The sequence below is a fragment of the Podarcis gaigeae genome (genome assembly GCF_964106915.1).
Source record: "Podarcis gaigeae genome assembly, chromosome: 16".
Taxonomy (NCBI): Eukaryota; Metazoa; Chordata; class Lepidosauria; order Squamata; family Lacertidae; genus Podarcis; species Podarcis gaigeae.
Window position 1 is genome coordinate 23,793,664 of NC_139693.1, and position 17,227 is coordinate 23,810,890.

At 50.1% G+C, this 17,227-nt stretch overlaps 1 protein-coding gene across 1 annotated transcript in view; it reads right to left on the reverse strand.

Moving 5' to 3' along the window:
• GAS2L1 (growth arrest specific 2 like 1) overlaps window positions 1-17,227 on the reverse strand; it is a 50,593-nt gene that overhangs the window by 4,443 nt on the left and 28,923 nt on the right. The window contains exons 3-5 of the mRNA XM_083717080.1: window positions 9,295-9,402; window positions 6,338-6,434; window positions 1,265-1,643 (exon numbers count right to left, since the gene is read on the reverse strand). Coding sequence (XP_083573206.1) covers window positions 1,265-1,643; window positions 6,338-6,434; window positions 9,295-9,402 — 584 coding nt within the window. The remainder of the gene's footprint in view (window positions 1-1,264; window positions 1,644-6,337; window positions 6,435-9,294; window positions 9,403-17,227) is intronic.

Genomic DNA, 17,227 nt, shown 5'->3' on the forward strand with positions numbered 1-17,227 from the left:
CAGGACCACAGAGTGGTACCCTGTGTGTGTGTACTGGCATGAGTTGGTATTACAAAGATCCTCAGCATCTCTAGATGTCAGGCGGCAGAGGAGCCAACCCCCACGGCAGGTTGCCAGGAGCAGATAAGACAAGGAAAAGTTCTTACCACCTGCTTTTTATTCAATATTCACTGAGAGAGGCTTGGAAACACAGCCTCTTGGAATAATGGCGTTGTCCTGAGTGAGTCTCCACCTCCTTTTTCTCCCACTTCCTCATTCGTCATCTCTTATATAGGTGAGGCTGAGGGCCCTTTGCTTCTGAGCCCTTTGCTCTTCTACTTTCAAGGCTCGCAGGGTTCTGGGAGAGGGGGGTGGGTCTGGAATGCTTTCTAAAGACACTGTGTCCTTCAGCTGTGGCCCTCCTGGTTCTTCCTCTTCCTCCTCCTCCTCTCCCATTATTTCCCAGCTTTCCCCCTCATCCGCCTCTGAGCTGTGACCTCCCTCAAACCCCTGTTGTAATTCTGAACTGCCTTCTTCTCTGGAAGGGTCTTCTCGGTAGTGTCACCCGCCCTGTGGAACGCCTTCCCATCAGATGCCAAGGAAATAAACAACTATCTGACTTTTAGAAGACATCCGAAGGCAGCCCTGCTTAGGGTAGTTTTTGATGTTTGATGTTTTATTGTGTTTTTAATATTCTGTTGGGAGCCAACCAGAGTGGCTGGGGAAGCCCATCCAGATGGGTGGGGTATAAATAATAAATCGTTCTACCCGGACACTGAGGTCCAGCGCTGAGGGCCTTCTGGCAGTTCCCTCACTGTGAGGAGCCAAGTTACAGGGAACCAGGCAGAGGGCCTTCTCTGTAGTGGTGCCCTCCCTGTGGAACGCCCTCCCACCAGATGTCAAAGAGAAAAACAACTACCAAACTTTTAGAAGACATCTGAAGGCAGCCCTGTTTAGGGAAGCTTTTAATGTTTGATGTATTACTGTATTTTAATATTTGGTTGGAAGCCACCCAGAGTGGCTGGAGAAGCCCAGTCTGATGGGCGGGGTATAAATAAATTATTATTGTTGTTGTTGTTATTATTATTATTATTGTTGTTGTTGTTGTTGTTGTTGTTGGTCTAGGGAGGCAGTCTCCACCATTCCTCCTCTGCCCAGCCGCTGACACTAGGTAAGGCTGGCAAAGCTGCAGAACTGCTGCTGGTCTGTGTAGACCAGTTAACTGGACCCAGGGAACAATTCAGGATAAGGCAGCTTACTCCATCCAGAAAACAACCTACGTTACCTGAGGGTGTTGGACAGCCGCGAGTCACCGGTGTCCCGCTGAACCGTGGGCCCCCTCAGTGGGGTGGCAGAGCTCTGGCCGGACCTTGAGGGCAGCCCGTCGTGCTTCGTGGTCAAAGGACCTCCTGGCACCTGCCGCGGAGGGGTGTGGTCTCTTCCAGGCCCCTTGGCCGGGTGTCCGGGACGGGTCCCTTTTGTGTGGCTTGGGTCCCCTCCAGCGGAGAGCCGCTTATCCCCACCACGGAGGGGTTCGGAGAGCTTGTGCTGGCTCATGGCTTCAGCCCGGCGCTGGGCACTGGGGCTGCCTGTCTGGGGGCTGCCTGGAGTCACCGTCTTCTGGGGGGAGAATCCGAGCCCCCGTGTCTGGTTCAGGCGGTGGGCTGCAACAGAGAGAGAGAGGACACCAGGACGAGTGAGGAAAATGAAACAAAAACGGTCTTCCATCCCCAGGATAGAAAAGCATCCACAAGCCACTCTTAAGATATTCCCTTCCACCTGAAGAGGAACAGGCATGACTGTTGTATGTCACATGCCTGTTTACACTCCAGCACAGAAAATAGCTTGCTGGGAACTTCCGTTTGTGTATAGCTTTTGCTTATTCTGCTTGCTTGGACACGAAGGAGAGAAGACATGTTTTTCCCTTTGTCCTGATGCTGAATAAAATGCCTGTAAATCTGCTTTACACAGCCTCTATCCGCCCTTCTGTTGTGGAGAGTTATTTTCTCTGCTGGCTTGCGTGCTCAGTTTCTAAAGGTTTCTGAGGCTCGAGTCGCAGTTACCGTATTTTTCACTCTATAAGACGCACTTTTCCCCTCCTAAAAAGTAAGGGGAAATGTGTGTGTGTCTTACGGAGTGAATGCAGGGCAGCGGGGAGCCTTCATCCCGCTGCCGTGTGGAGGCTTCGCGCCACTATCCCCAGCTTTTGCGGGAGGTGGGGAAAGGGACAGAAAACCCCCCAAGAGCCACGCTCCCTTTAAAGAGCACACGGCTCTTGCGGGAGGTGGGGGGAAAGCCAGGAGGCTTGCTTTCGCTGAAGCCAGGAGGCTTTGCGTTGCTTTCTTATTTCTTGTTTTGCTCCCCTAAAAACTAGGTGCGTCTTATGGTCCGGTGCGTCTAATAGAGCGAAAAATATGGTACATGCTGATCCAAGGACTGGAGGTCGCCCGGCTGCTGGTCAGTGGGCTGGATCCAGCTGCCGGCCTGCCAATTGCCCCGATTTCCTTGGATGCATCCCAACAGCCACATCGCCTGGGGCGAGTTCTCCCAGACCTGTGGCGAGTGAGTTCTCTACCTCATGTCCATTGCGGTTTTCAAGCAAGTATAGAAGAGAAATTGCCCCAGCCAAGCACCAGGAGGACTCTATAGTTTCTTACCTTCTTCTCACCCTGAACCAATGAGGGAAGACCCTCTCCCAAACTCTCAGTGGACACAGGGTGGGGTGACAAATAATGGCTGGCTGGTTAGCAAAGCCAATATTTGGTGAACCTTGTTAACGGGGGGGGGGGGGGGGACTTATTTCTGGCTGTGTCTCCTAAGTTAGCTTCCCCTGCTCTGTGGTTGCAAGCAAGGATCTGTCAGGGATTCTAAAATCATTTTTATTGATTTTCCCCCCATATATATTTTTTACCAAATCAGCCACATTAAAACAAATTTAATACAAATCTCTGCCAGGGATTCTTTAGCTGTGATTCCTGCATTGTAGGGGTTTGGACTAGATGAAACTTAAGGTCCCTTGTAACTCTACAGTTCTCTGATATTACCCAGCTACCTAGAGCGCAAACCTTTGTTTCTCAAAGCTCACAAACGGCTAATGTCAGCTGTGCACACAGTGGCGTAGCGTGGGGGGTGCCAGGGGTGCCGGCCGCACCGGGCGCAACATCTGGGGGGGCGCGAGTCCAGAGGGAAGGGACAAGTTCCTTCCTCCGCCGGGCTCCCCGCCGCCACCGCCAGCCTTGCGCCCTAGCGCGCGCGCGCCCGCCGCCGCCACGGCTGCGCTCCACTCACTGCTCGCAGGAGGAGCAGCCGCTGCAGCAGCGCCGCCGCCGCCACCAACGCCTGGCCGGGCACGGGCAGCCTCCACACCCCCCCGCCGCCGCCATCCCCTCGGCCCAGCCACAGGCGGCGGCTGCTTCTGCCGACTGGGAGGGAGGAGCCAAACCCTCCGAGAGGAAGCTGGCGGGCGGGCGAGGGTCTCCCGACGGAAGGGGGCGCCGCTGGCTCCGGCTCTCAGTGCAAGCCTCAGCCGCGGGGGGGGGCGGGGGCGGCGGGCGAGGACGGAGCGCGGCTGGAAGCCCCCGGACCAGGCTGGGGGGAGGAGAGGCGCTCGCCAAGCCCGGATCTGGAGCGCCTCGGAGTGCCCAAAGAGAGGAGAGGGCGGGGGGGGCGCCCGAGGGGAGGGGGCTTCGGCTGCCTCGGCCCGCGGGGGCTCCGCAAATAATAAATTTAATAAATTCCTGCTGAGCCTTAAGGGGGGGTCCTTGGTTCCTTCACTCGCCCCCAGCCCCAATGGCGTAGCGTGGGGGGGTGCAGGGGGGCCGGCCGCAACATCTGGGGGGTGCGCTCACATTCGAGTGCTAAAATCCAGGGGTTAGGGGGCACAAATTACTTGCCTTGCCCCGGGTGCTGACAACCCACGCTACGCCACTGTGTGCACATCCTTGTGGGCTAGCAGATTTTGCTAATTGATCTACAAGGCTGTCTCACCAGACTCTCCCTAGCCCAACCCCTCATTGCTCCATTCCTTTGTCTCATCTGCAACACAAGCTTATGCACCAATGCTACTGGGGAGATAACAAGCTGTCCTTCCACTAGGTATTTATCCCAATATATATAGTTGGACTGAGGGACGCGGGTGGCGCTGTGGGTTAAACTACAGAGCCTACAGAGCTTGCCGATCAGAAGGTCGGAGGTTAGAATCCCTGCAATGGGTTGAGCTCCCATTGCTCAGTCCCTGCTCCTGCCCACCTAGCAGTTCAAAAGCACGTCAAAGTGCAAGTAGATAAATAGGTACCACTCCAGCAAGAAGGTAAACGGCGTTTCCGTGCGCTGCTCTGGTTCGCCAGTAGCGGCTTAGTCATGCTTGCTACATGACCCGGAAGCTGTACGCCGGCTCCCTTGGCCAATAAAGCGAGATGAGTGCCGCAACCCCAGAGTTGGCCACAACTGGACCTAATGGTCAGGGGTCCCTTTACCTTTATAGTTGGGCTGATGTACTTTCAACTGAACATTGTGGAATGTCTGTTTTTTTAAAAAAAAAAAAATTAAAGTCAAGTTTCTAGCCCATAGGGTTGCAAGGCTCAGAATCCAAGCCAATCAGGAGGCAGAGAGAAAAAACAGCAAGCAGGGTAACTCCAGGTCACTGTTTTGTGCATAGCGCAATGAGCCCAAGTGGAAGGAAGCTATGATGGCCACGAGCCACAAGGGGGCACTGTGGGAATGCAGCAAACCCCCACCTTCAGAAGTCGAAAGTTCCCAGGCTTGATTATGTAGCCGTTTTGAGGTTAATATCGTTTCATGCTCTCCGCTTCCCTGAACAACAGGAAGACTCAGAGTCAGCTGCTATGGGGTCAGTTTCCTGGGAAAGAAAACAGAAGGCTCACAGCATGACTTGCTGAGGCTACAATGCAGGAGACCAAGGGATGGCCTTTGTAAACAATGGCAGTCCCTCCAAGGATCGTGCCAAGGCAGGTTCCCAATTGGGAAAGAGCCAGAAATCTGGGCTTATCTTTATGTGCAAACACGTTCCCCAAGATGGCATAAAAAAAGCAGCCTGCAGAATGAGGCTGCTGATAGATCTAGTCCGCCATCATTTCCTCACAGCGGCCAAAGGCCCCAAAGAACCAAGTTAGACTGCCTCTGCACCTGGAAGTTCTGTAAAAACATCAGAAGAGCCTTTCTGCTGGATCAGGCCCATGGCCCATCCAGCCTGTCACCCTCTCCTCACAGTGGCCAATCAGAAGCCCAGAGCAGGATCCAGGTACAAGAGCACTCTGTCCCTCCTCCATGGTTTCCAGGGACTGGTACAGTGGTACTTTGGTTCTCAAACGCCTTGGTTCTCAAATGCCAGAAACCCAGAAGTAAATGTTCCGGTTTTCGAATGTTTTTCAGAAGTCGGATGCAGTTGTTGGCAATTGTTTCCAGGGCACCTGCACCAATCAGAAGCTGCGCCTTGGTTTTCGAACATTTCAGAAGTTAAATGGACTTCCGGAACGGATGAAGTTTGGTGCTTTTGTTCCCTCTATTTATTTTGTGCTTTTGTTTTTGAGGCTTTTTCAGTTTTTGTTTTTGTGACTGTGTGGATCCCAGTTCAGCTACTGATTAACTGTGTGACTGCAGAAATGGATAAAAGCACCCCCATCCAAACAATGACTATCATCAGTGCAGGTAAGGAAAAAATGTTAATTTTTATCATCTACAATAAATAATCTTATTTATACAATCTTATTTATTTTATAGTACAGTACATTGATTATTGCTTTCATTTTATGGATCAATGGTAAAATTGTAGTAGATAGTAAAATTCATGTTAAATTGCTGTTTTAGGGGTTGTTTCTGAAAGCCTGGAACGGATTAATCTGTTTTGCATTACTTTCTATGGGAAAGCGCGCCTTGGTTTTGGAACGCTTTGGTTTTGCAACTGACTTCTGGAACGGATTAAGTTTGAGAACCGAGGTACCACTGTATTCAGAAGCATCACTGCCTTGGAAAGCTCTGCTGGGTGTTTCATGATGTACACACACACACACACACACACACTGAAAGCTCGCAGCTTTCAAGAATCCTGGGAAGTATGGCTTGTTAAGTGCGCTGGGAACTGCAGCTCTGTGGGGGCAAACGACAGGTTCTTTTCTTTGCCTTATCTGCTCCTGGCAACCTGCTGTGGGAGCTGGTTCCTCTGCCGCCTGACATCTAGTGATGCTGAGGATCTTTGTAGTACCAACTCATGCCAATACACACACACAGGGTACCACTCTGTGGTCCTGTGCAGAGGTGTTGTTAAAGCGTCCCAGATCAGACTTTTGTGCAGATTGCTTGGAAAAGGTCAGTACAAGTCACCGGAGTCCTCCATACTCACAGAAAGAGGCGCAGCGGCACGGATCGTGCTTGTCCAGGTAGTGTTCCAGGGTGTCCCAGCCCCCGCCGACCCGCACCATCACGTGGTTCCTCAGCACCTGTGTGGGCAACCCAAAAAAACCCCACATCAGGTGAGCAGGTTTTGCCCGTGGGATCAATAGGGTGCGTCCTAACATGGAAAGGCAAGAGAGGAGATTGCTAGGTGGGGTGCAGCAGGTGTAATTGTGTTTTAGATCAGTGGTTCCCAATTAGCTAATTACTGAGGACCACCTGTTTTTCAGAAGCCAAGGCATGGAACCCCCTACTTTTGCAAATTTTGATACCTCTGCAAAGCAAATTTTTTGAACAAAATGCGGGAGAAGCCCCTAATAAGCAAAGGATTTTAGGTATGCAGTCGTACATTGGTTGTCGAACAGAATCCGTTCCGGAAGTCCGTTCAACTTCCAAAAACGTTCGATAACCAAGGCATGGCTTCTGATTGGCTGCAGGAACCTCCTACAGCCATTCGGAAGCTGCGTCATATGTTCGCCTTCCAAAGAATGCTCGCAAACCGGAACACTCACTTTCGGGTTTGCGGTGTTCGGGACCCAAAACGGATGAGTACCAAGGTGTTTGGGATCCAAGGTACGACTGTACTAAAAAACAGACCAAGGCTGAGCGATATCTGGTTTTCAACAGTGTGATATATAAAGGTAAAGGTAAAGGGACCCCTGACTATTAGATCCAGTCGTGGCCAACTCTGGGGTTGCGGCGCTCATCTCGCTTTATTGGCCAAGGGAGCCGGCGTACAGCTTCCAGGTCATGTGGCCAGCATGACTAAGCCGTTTCTGGAGAACACCGTTTCCCTTCCCGCCGGAGTGGTAACTATTTATCTACTTGCACTTTGACGTGCTTTCGAACTGCTAGTTTGGCAGGAGCAGGGACTGAGCAACAGGAGTTCACCCCGTCACGGGGATTCGAACCGCCGACCTTCTGATCGGCAAGTGCTGGGCTCTCTGGTTTAACCCACAGCGCCACCCGTGTCCCATATATCAGCAGCTAAACATCGTGATATTCAGATATATCACAATGTCTGGAATTGGAGATCAGGCGTGGGGATGAGGGATGGGGCAGCTGTAGAGATCCGGGGGATAGAGGGAGGAGAGGAAGCGGAGTCATCTTCACCGAATGGTTTGAGTGGGATGTGATGTGGGGTGCCATCAAGACACCGTCAGTGGGGCAGCCAGCGCTGGCAACCAGCAAAGATGAATGCCCACTGTGGCGGCGGCTGCTTTCCTGCTGACTGAGAAAAGCTGCTCCGCCTCAGTGCCAGGGGAAAGCAGTGCCATGGTGCCTTGAATTGAGGGCGATCAGCTGCCCTGTTTCCCCTCAGCATCAGGGAAGGCAGCTCAGATCGGCAGCGTCATCGGCGGTGCCTTGAAATTGCCCATGCCCGCCCTGCTTATATCGCTGCATACCACCAAGTCAAAAACATTATGGCAGTGTGATTTCAAAACCGATTTTGGCCAACGTATTGAAAAATCAGGGTGTGCCAAAACAGACCATAAATTTTGTGATATTGCCACAAAATTGCAAAAATTTACTTGGGGGAGGGGAGGCAAGGGGTGGGGCCCCCCTGGGTGCATTCTGCAGAACCCTAATTGGGAAACACTGATTTAGATTATTGCTCTTAAATTACTAAAAGAACATCAAGGACCGGCTCTCCAATATAAAACAGCCCAGACCCTTTGGTGTCCATCAGAGGTCCTTGCACCCGACCCAAAGTGAACTGCTGGAACAGGGTTGGGAGGGAGACATGAGAACAGGTCTGTTCAGGGGTGTTTTCCAGGAAGATGGGCATGGCACCATCCTTGCCAGGCTTGAGGTCCCAAGCTAAGACCATTTCCTTCAATCAGGTCTTTTGCATTCCTCAAGCAGAGGTTGGGTGGCCATCTATCATGGATGCTTTAGCTGAGATTCCCGCATAGCAGGGGGCTGGCCAGATGACCCTCAGAGAAGCTTCCAATTCTATGATTTAATTGCCCCCTAGGAGGGTGCTTGTTTCGTAACAAGGCAGGTAACACTCTGCCCTTATACATCACTAGATGAGCATCTAAGGGATTTTGCCTTGCTCACTGTATTAAATTTTCCTCATTGTACTCGTGACGCTTTTTCTTTGTACAGTGGTACCTCGGGATTAAGTACTTAATTCATTCCGGAGGTCTGTTCTTAACCTGAAACTGTTCTTAACCTGAAGCACTACTTTAGCTAATGGGGCCTCCTGCTGCTGCCGTGCCACCATCGTGCGATTTCTGTTCTCATCCTGGAGCAAAGTTCTTAACCCGAGGTACTATTTCTGGGTTAGCGGAGTCTGTAACCTGAAGCGTCTGTAACTTGAAGTGTATGTAACCCAAGGTACCACTGTATAAAGCTACCGATAGATGTAATCAATGATAATAGTAATAATAATCTGATCTCATGGAGTCTAGAGCAGTGGTCCCCAAACTGGTTTTTTTTTGGGGGGGAAGGGGAGGCTGCCCCCCCTTGGTTCCATAAACTCATCCCCGGTGCTCCCTACCCTACAAAATGCATTATTCAGGATAGTGGTTTGTACATCCCACTACGGAAGATAATAACACAATGAACTCCGAAACAGTAACAATTAGTTGCACGTTTTATTCAAAATCCAATTAAAACTCTGTGGTTTAATTAATTTAACAAATTTGACGGGCTTGATCCAGGGCTTTTCAAAGTCTGATAGTCATTTACACCTCCAGACCCCCCCCCTCCCACATCTGCTGCCCCCTTGCCTCTTAGCACCATGATAGGTAATCCCACAGCCCTCTAGGTGGTGGTGCACCCCAATTTGTGAACCACTGGTTTAGAGCCCGGAAGAGAGATTATTCTTTTTTGGGGGGGAGGGAGGGGACAGGAAAACTAGGAGGGGAAGGAAAGAGATGTATTTGTAGAAGATCTTACTCGAACAAAGATCAGGGCGTTGGAGTCTCCCACTTTATATTTACCCTCTGAGACTTTGACCATGGGGAATTGGGATGGGCAGGTACAATGGCCCAGGATCTCTCTTACCTACAGGGGGAGGGGAAAGAGGGGGTGGAGGAAAAAAAGAAAAGTCATTGATTAGCAACCAACCCATCGCAAACATTCCAACACGCTGATCCTTTGCAGCCCACAACAAAATAAAGTTCATTCAAGTCCCTGTGCCAAAGCTTACCTCGCAGGATTGCAGTGAGGGTCAAACGGGGGCAGTCTCCTTTTCCAGTTGCGATTCCTGCATTGCTGGGGGGTTGGATAAGGTGGCCCTTGGGGACCCTAATAAACCAGCCCCTAGCCAGCATGTCTATGGCCCTGAAGGAACCAGGGAGAATAACTGCAACTGCCCCCACCCATGCTTGCAGACTGTTGGTGAAAGCACATCTAGCCACAGACTGAAAGTTGGGGGATGTTTGGGCCTCCCGCCTTGGCAACCAGTTCAAAACAAGGAAGGGGCCCACCCTGTCTGTAGCCGGAGGAGGTGATGCAGGAGGTGATGTCCTGGGCCAAAAGCTGCTCCCAGATGCAGTGATTTATGCCCTCTCGGCTCGGGGAGACGTATCAAAAACAGCAAGGCAAATGCAGTAAACCCAGGCACAGCCTTCTCCAGATATGTTGACCTGCAACTCCCCCCAGCACTCCAGGTAGGCCTAGGAAAGAGCTGCTGCCGGTCAGTGTTGACAATACTGAGCCAGATGGACCAATGATTTGGCACAAGTTAGCCTCTCCTGTTCCTACGGATCAGGTCTCTTACTAGAGTGGCCCCGAGGCTGAGGGATGCCCCTTCCCTTCCTTTCTAGGGGCAGCAAGACACTCCCCCTTAATCAAGGGGGGGCAAAGCCATTTTCTGCCCGAGGGCCACATTGCCTTCAGAGAAAGCTTCTGGGGGCCACATCCCAATGGATATTTATTTGACCTCTGTGCAAAGAGGCTATGTTCCTACGATCCCCTCTGTATCCAGAAAAGCAAGAGGCACTGTCAGACTCTTTCGGCACATTCCAGCTAGGCAAAAACTTTGGAGGAGGGTACGAAGTAGGCTGAGCTCCTGAGGGCCAGACAGAAGTCTGAAGGGTTGCTTTCAGAGTAGATCCATTGAATTCAATGGGTCTAACTTAGTCATGCCTATTAGTTGTGATGGGTCTACACTGAGCTAATGCTGAATGCAGTGTGTATTTATTTCAGGCAGTGTTAGAGTGACCAGCCTCAAAGCTGCCACAATGACCATTCACAGTGTTTTATCCTAGTCTTATCTTCCAGGGATTATCCACCTTCAACCATGAATAATCTGTTTTTCTGGTTTTCTGAGCCACTGTGATCCCTGGGAAAAGTGAGTTAATGATTCTGAAAAGAGGTAAATAAATGGCTTTTAAAAAGGCGGTGGACGGGGAAGAGTATGAGCTTTTATTTTCCCTCGATGGAACAAAATTTAATGCGTGGAATTTTACAAGCCTGTATAGAATAGCTCTCTTGCTGAAAGGGGTGGGGGGAGGGGGGAGCGGAAAAGTGGATTTTTCCTGCACTTAGGAAAAACAGCAAAAATGACTGCAACTTTTCCACATTTGGTTGGGCTCCTGAAAGCAAGGACAGAGACCTCTGACACAACATCTGTTAGCAGTTTTATTTGAGAGCAGAGCCATTTAAGCTGAAGAGCCATAGCTCGACAACAGAGCACCTGCTTTGCATGCAGAAGGTCCCAGGTTCAGTCCCCAGCAGGTAAGGCTGGGACAAGACCCCTCCTGAACCCCTAGGAAGCCACTGCCCGCCAGTGTAGAGAAAGCTGAGCGAGATGGACCAGTAGCCTGGATCTGTATAGCACAAGGTCAGCGGTAGACCGTCTGCTTTGCACGCAAAATGGCTCAGCTACAATCCTCAGCATCTCAAAATAGGATTGGAGAACATCTCATATCCAAAACCCTGGAAAGCTGCTGCCAGTCAGTGAAGGGAATACTGAGCTGGGTGGGTATAGTATGAGTTAGTTTCCAGCCTTCTTGTGTGTTAAGGAAGTGCCAAAACTCAGTAGTTTGCACACATAAGTTCCTAGGTTCAATCCTTGGCATCCCCAGGCAAGGCTGAAGCGGGGGAGAGAGAGAGATAGACCCTGCCTCAAACCCTGGAGAGCTGCTGCCAGTCAGTGTTGACAACACTGAGCTAGATGGGCCACTGCGGTGACTCACATCATCAGGCAAATGGCAGGGGGGTAGTCCCACAGATAAAGATCTGACTCTCTGGGCCTAAGAAGATTCCCTGCCTCTGGTTTTGCAGACAACATTGAGTTCGATAAGACTTATGGCATTTCTTGGTATGAGTCAGCTTCCTGCTCTCCTAGGTGTTAAAGGGAAATATGTAGCTCATGGGCAGAGCTCCTGCTCTGCTTGCAGAAGGTCCCAGGTTCAATCCCTGGCATCTGCAGGTAGGACTGGGAAGGAAACTCTGGAGAACCGCTGCCAGTCAAGTCTTCAACCCTGGGTGTCGTCGGACTTTGAATACCACAATCCCTGTGCACTGGCTGAGCTCACCAGGGATGATGGGAGTTGTAGTCCGACAACATCTGGGCAGTGTTTAAAATTCCCCAGGCTCGTTTTGCTACAGGCGCAGATCCAATGGCGACTGCGTGGAGATTTTTTGGGCGCCAAACGTTGGCGACTCCAGTGGAAAAACCTCTGCCTTACTCCATAATGAATACTTTTTCCATTTCCACCATGCATGTTTCTCCTTCTTGCCTTCTGGAACAAGCAATATAGTTGAGATCATACCATCATAGAATTGAAACATTGGGAGGGACCCCTTGAGGGGCATCAAGGACAAATTAGGCGTTAAATGGCACCTTAAACCTAGGTTATGGGTGCCACAACGGAATGTCTAGGTGTGCTTTATTTCAAAAGCAAGAATACGAAGCTGAAAATGAAAGAACTGGAGCTAAAATATTATGTTCATTTTCACATGGTCTAGTCCAGGGGTCAGCAGCCTAAGGCCCAGGTAACCTCACTTCTCACAGTGATGGAACTGCCAGAAGGCCCTCAGAGCTGGACCTCAATGTCTGGGCTGAACGATGGAGGTGGAGATGCTCCTTCAGGTATACTGACTGGGCCGCGGTCATTTAGGGCTTTAAAGGTCAGCACCAACATTCTGAATTGTGCTTGGAAATGTACTGGGAGCCAATGTAGAAGACTACTCCTTTTTGACCTTGGGGAGGGGAACCCAACAGTGGCGGAGGGGAGGGCCAGGAAGTTGGCAGACAGTCAGCTGAAAATCTTGGCCTACCCCTTGCCTAAAAGATTGGGAGGGCACCAGGTTGAGAAAGGCTGGTTTAGCCTGCCTCTCGCTTTTCTAAGAGAAGCCAGAAAAGAGATGCAAGGAGCTGAGATGAACCAACCGGCCGGGGAAGAAACTAACCTCTTGTGCTAAAGTGCAGAGAGAAGAGGCTCTGGCCCAGCCAAAGCAACTACAAAAAGCATCAGCAGCATAACACAGGGAATGAAGCCAACATGGAGGCGAGGGCAGAAAATGGACAAGCTGTAATAGGTCCAGGGAGTCCATTTCCAAAAGCTGCCCTTGATGGATTAGCCGAGTCTTCCTGACTGCTTGTTCTCCAGCAGAAGTGCCTCGCCACAATTCTCAGGGAAGAGGGGGCCAGGGTGGAACTGCCGCCCGTCATATGCTAGCTTTCTACAAGCAGAGAGGTGGCGCTGGGTTTAGAACTGCTCCCTGCCACATGCTAGATTTCTACAGGCAGGGAGGCGGTGTCAAGCGTTTCACAATTCTGACATGGGGCCTCCCCACTCCAGGTGTTCTGACGTGGGACAGTCCCAAAGAGGCTTGCTTGTTTTGTTCAAAAGCCCTTCAGATGCCACCTTGCAGAGCAAAACTCTCCCATGGCAGCTTGTAAAATGTAAATACAGTGGTACCTCAGGTTAAGTACTTAATTCGTTCCAGAGGTCCATTCTTAACCTGAAACTGTTCTTAACCTGAAGCACCACTTTAGCTAATAGGGCTTCCTACTTCCACCGCTGAACGATTTCTGTTCTCATCCTGAAGCAAAGTTCTTAATCCGAGGTAATATTTCTGGGTTAGCGGAGTCTGTAACCTGAAGTGTATGTAACCCGAGGTACCACTGTATATAGCAGGATAACTTTGCTTGGGTTCGACACAAGTACCAAGGGCCTCTGGACTCATTCCTCACCTCATGCACACATGCACACAGTTCTGACAGACACTCTGGAGTGTTTGAGTTGTGAGTGCCCTTTAAATGCAGATCAAACTCCGCTCCGATCTATGGTGACCGCCTGCCATGTTGGGTTATCCAAAATGCAACGCCCGACCTGTCATCAGCTTCCCCTCTGTCTCTTTTTAAAATCAAGTTTCTAGTCTTAAGCCTGCCCTGGGCAACGCCTGCCAAAATCTCAGAAGCCAGGGAGGGGGGGGGGGTGGTAGGGTGGGACGGACACCTCCCTTGTCCCTCTAATGACCGAAACCTGAATCCATTGAGCCAAATGGTAAACGCCGTAGAATAAGTTGTGCAAATGAGAACATTTATTCGTTTTCTTTTATTAACTTTGTGTAAATGTGTTTAATGTGCATAAATCATGCAGAGGGAGAGCAGAATGTCCCTGGATTTGCAAGAATGCATGGCCTGAATGAATATTTCTCTTTTTTTAAGTTTGTGCACACACAGGTCTCATATCCCTCTTTCGACGCCTGCTGCAAATGTTTTACTTTGACAGATGGGTAACTCACCCAAAGCCACGTCGCAGGTTTTGTGGCGGAGGCAAGGATTCCAGCCCAGCATCCCACATCCAAAAAAGTCTGCCGCACTACGCCAGCTTTGAGCTGCGGCACTTCTAGATGGACACCATTTCTCATCCACCCCCCTGCCAAGCCAGAGAGTCACCCCCCCAAAAAAAATAAATTCTGAATGTGCATGTCGCTCCATGTCACTTCCAAGCAGATGAGGACACATTAATTCCTCCTGCAGCCGATCCGTTATGAAATGTTTTTGGGAGACCAGCAGATGCTGAGAATTGGAGCACGGGTGGGGTGGGGGGTGTTACTATTTATATAGCCCCATTGACAGAAACATCTTCAGCAGCGCAGGAGAAATTAACGTCCAAAATCCCTCGTCACGCTCCGGGGTCTAATCTGCCAAACGGGCTGGAGATGAGGCAGCAAGCCGGCCGCAATTATTTTGCAACTGGCTCAAGAGATCTTTTGCACATGTGGCACAGCCGGCCGGCCTTCCAGAACACATGTGGACGGCCATCGCCACAGCAACCAGATCTCAACAGCTGTTGGCACCGTGCCAGCCGAAAGCTGGAGACAGTCGTGGGGGTCGGGGAGGGGAGAGAAGCAAAACTGGTATTTTTAGTTAGCTGCAAATGGGCGCTTCTGGTCTCGACCTCTCTCCCATCTGGGGTGGAAGCGAGGAAGAGCTGGGAACACTTAAGACGGAGAGCAGATCGTTCGCCCCCACCACCCAGGCCGACTTCTGCACCCTAAACCCTCCCAGCCGCAAATGTTTCCAGATTTGCCGGGAAAACAGGGAGGTTGGAAGAGGAAAGGCAAGACTCTACACTCTGCTGTGCAGAGCCAGGAAGTTGCCAGCGGCAACTCTTGGGTTTAAGACGCAGATGTGGATGAATTAGGCCTGGCCACCCAGGAATCCCCACCCAAGAGACATCTAGGCATAGCTGTCAACTTACAGATTTGAAAATAAGGGACCAGCAGCCTTGAAAATAAGGGATCAGCAGCCAAAATAAGGGATCAACAATTACTTTGATAAAATACATATTTTGTTGCATGCAAATGGCTTTAGATACCTGTTAGATCCATAAATTACCATATAGCATATATTCAACACAAAAAAAACAGCAACAATTTCTTGTTGACAAAGGACAGCTGGACATAGAAAGGGCCCCATTACATTCAGTAGCTTATTTAAGGGACATCATCAATAAGGGACAGCAGCGGGACATGGCGCTGGGATAAGGGACTGTCCCGCCAAATAAGGGACGCTTGACAGCTATGCATCTAGGTAGGGAGCAAGCAGTCTTGCCTTTCCACTGAGTCTCAGAAGACTCTGAAAGTCCTGCTTGCACACATCATAAAGCTGGCATCAGCACAGGAGCCTGCCTTGCAAGCTATTCCTTTTCATTTTGCGGAGCTTGCCCAAATGCCATTTCCAGTGCTCCCTCTCTCTTAACAAACACGTCATTTGTGCACATTTAATAAATGCATGGAAAACTGAATAAATAAAATGTTCTCGTTTGCACCACTCATTCTGCAACGTTTCCCCTTTTGCTTATATGATTCCGGTCTCGGTCATCAGAGGGAGAAGGGAGGAAGGAATAGGGATTTTATTCCACCCACCTCCCCGTCTTATGAGATATTAAGTGCGTTGAACAAACAAACAAAAACCAAGTAACAGCAATGTGTAGAGATGGGTAATCAATATGGGTTACCTGGATGCAAAATGTTAATGGGCTTTTCAAGAAAACAGAGGAGGCTCAGCCCTGATCAGATTCCTCTGCCTGTCGCCTGACACACCCTGCAAATAGATTAGCATCTTTGTACGCCTGTCTAGTCATGCCCTGGCGTAATGTAATCAGCTGCCCATAAAACACAGCCATCCAGCCGCCCACCCATGACTTCCCCATTCTGCTTTCCTCGGGCAGATGCCAAGAGGTGACTATATTTGGGAAACCTCAAGAGATCTGGGGCAAAGATTAGCTCATCGCACATTACGCAGCAGCCATTCAAGAACCCAGGGTTCTCTCTCTCTCTAACAACATAATTAAACATGCACACACCCAATGCAGAAATCCAAGTAATCCAGATATGGGAGAGTTCACCAGCCTTACTGCCGATTCAGCCGCCTTCAGAGACCCAGTGAGGTTCAAACCTCTTCTTCCCTATGTCAATACTGTTATTTATATATACAGTGGTACCTCAGGTTAAGAACTTAATTTGTTCTGGAGGTCTGTTCTTAACCTGAAACTGTTCTTAACCCGAAGCACCACTTTAGCGAATGGGGCCTCCCGCTGCTGCGTGATTTCTGTTCTCATCCTGAAGCAAAGTTCTTAACCCAAGGTACTATTTCTGGGTTAGCGGAGTCAAACCTAAAGCGTCTGTAACCTGAGGTACCACTGCATAGCATTGTGGGTTCTAGTCAGTGTAGTGAACCATTTGTAGCTCAATCAGTAATGCATGAGACTCTTCATCTCAGGGTTCTGGGTTCGAGAATCGCCTTGGGCAAAAAGATTCCTGCACTGCAGAGGGCTGGATTCGATGACCCTCGTGGTCCCTTCCAGCTCTATGATGCGATGATTTAGGGTTTTCTCTGTGGCAGCCCCAAAAGTGAGGAACTCCCTCCCCACAGAGCATCTTCATTGTAGGGGTTTTTTAGCCATATACCTCTTGATCCAGGCTTTCTGACAATTAATGTATTTTTGTTTTGCTTTGTGCCTTTTTGTACTGTTTATCAAGCTTTATACTGTTCTGTTCCATTTGGAACTGTTTTACTAATCTTTCTTGGAAGTCCAATCACGGGGATCATTCTGTGTGCAACCCTAAGGACTAACAGAGTTAGCGCGAAGGTCAGCTAGCCAAGACGGGGTCAAGTGGAAGTGTTGCTTAGCAACCAGGCAGGGCGGCATGATGCCTGCTCTGATTGGCTATGCAGTTGTGAGGGAGTTTCCCCTCTGTACGCTTGCTTGAAAAACCTCCTTCTGTGTGCAGGACCTGAGAGAAAAGACAAAACTTCTCATCAAATTATAAGCTGCTCTGTTCCGTTTTCTTCAGGAAAGTGTGTCTAAGGGTTTCTTTCTACTTTGGACTCCACCTGTATCATCACTGAAGCAGCTTTGGT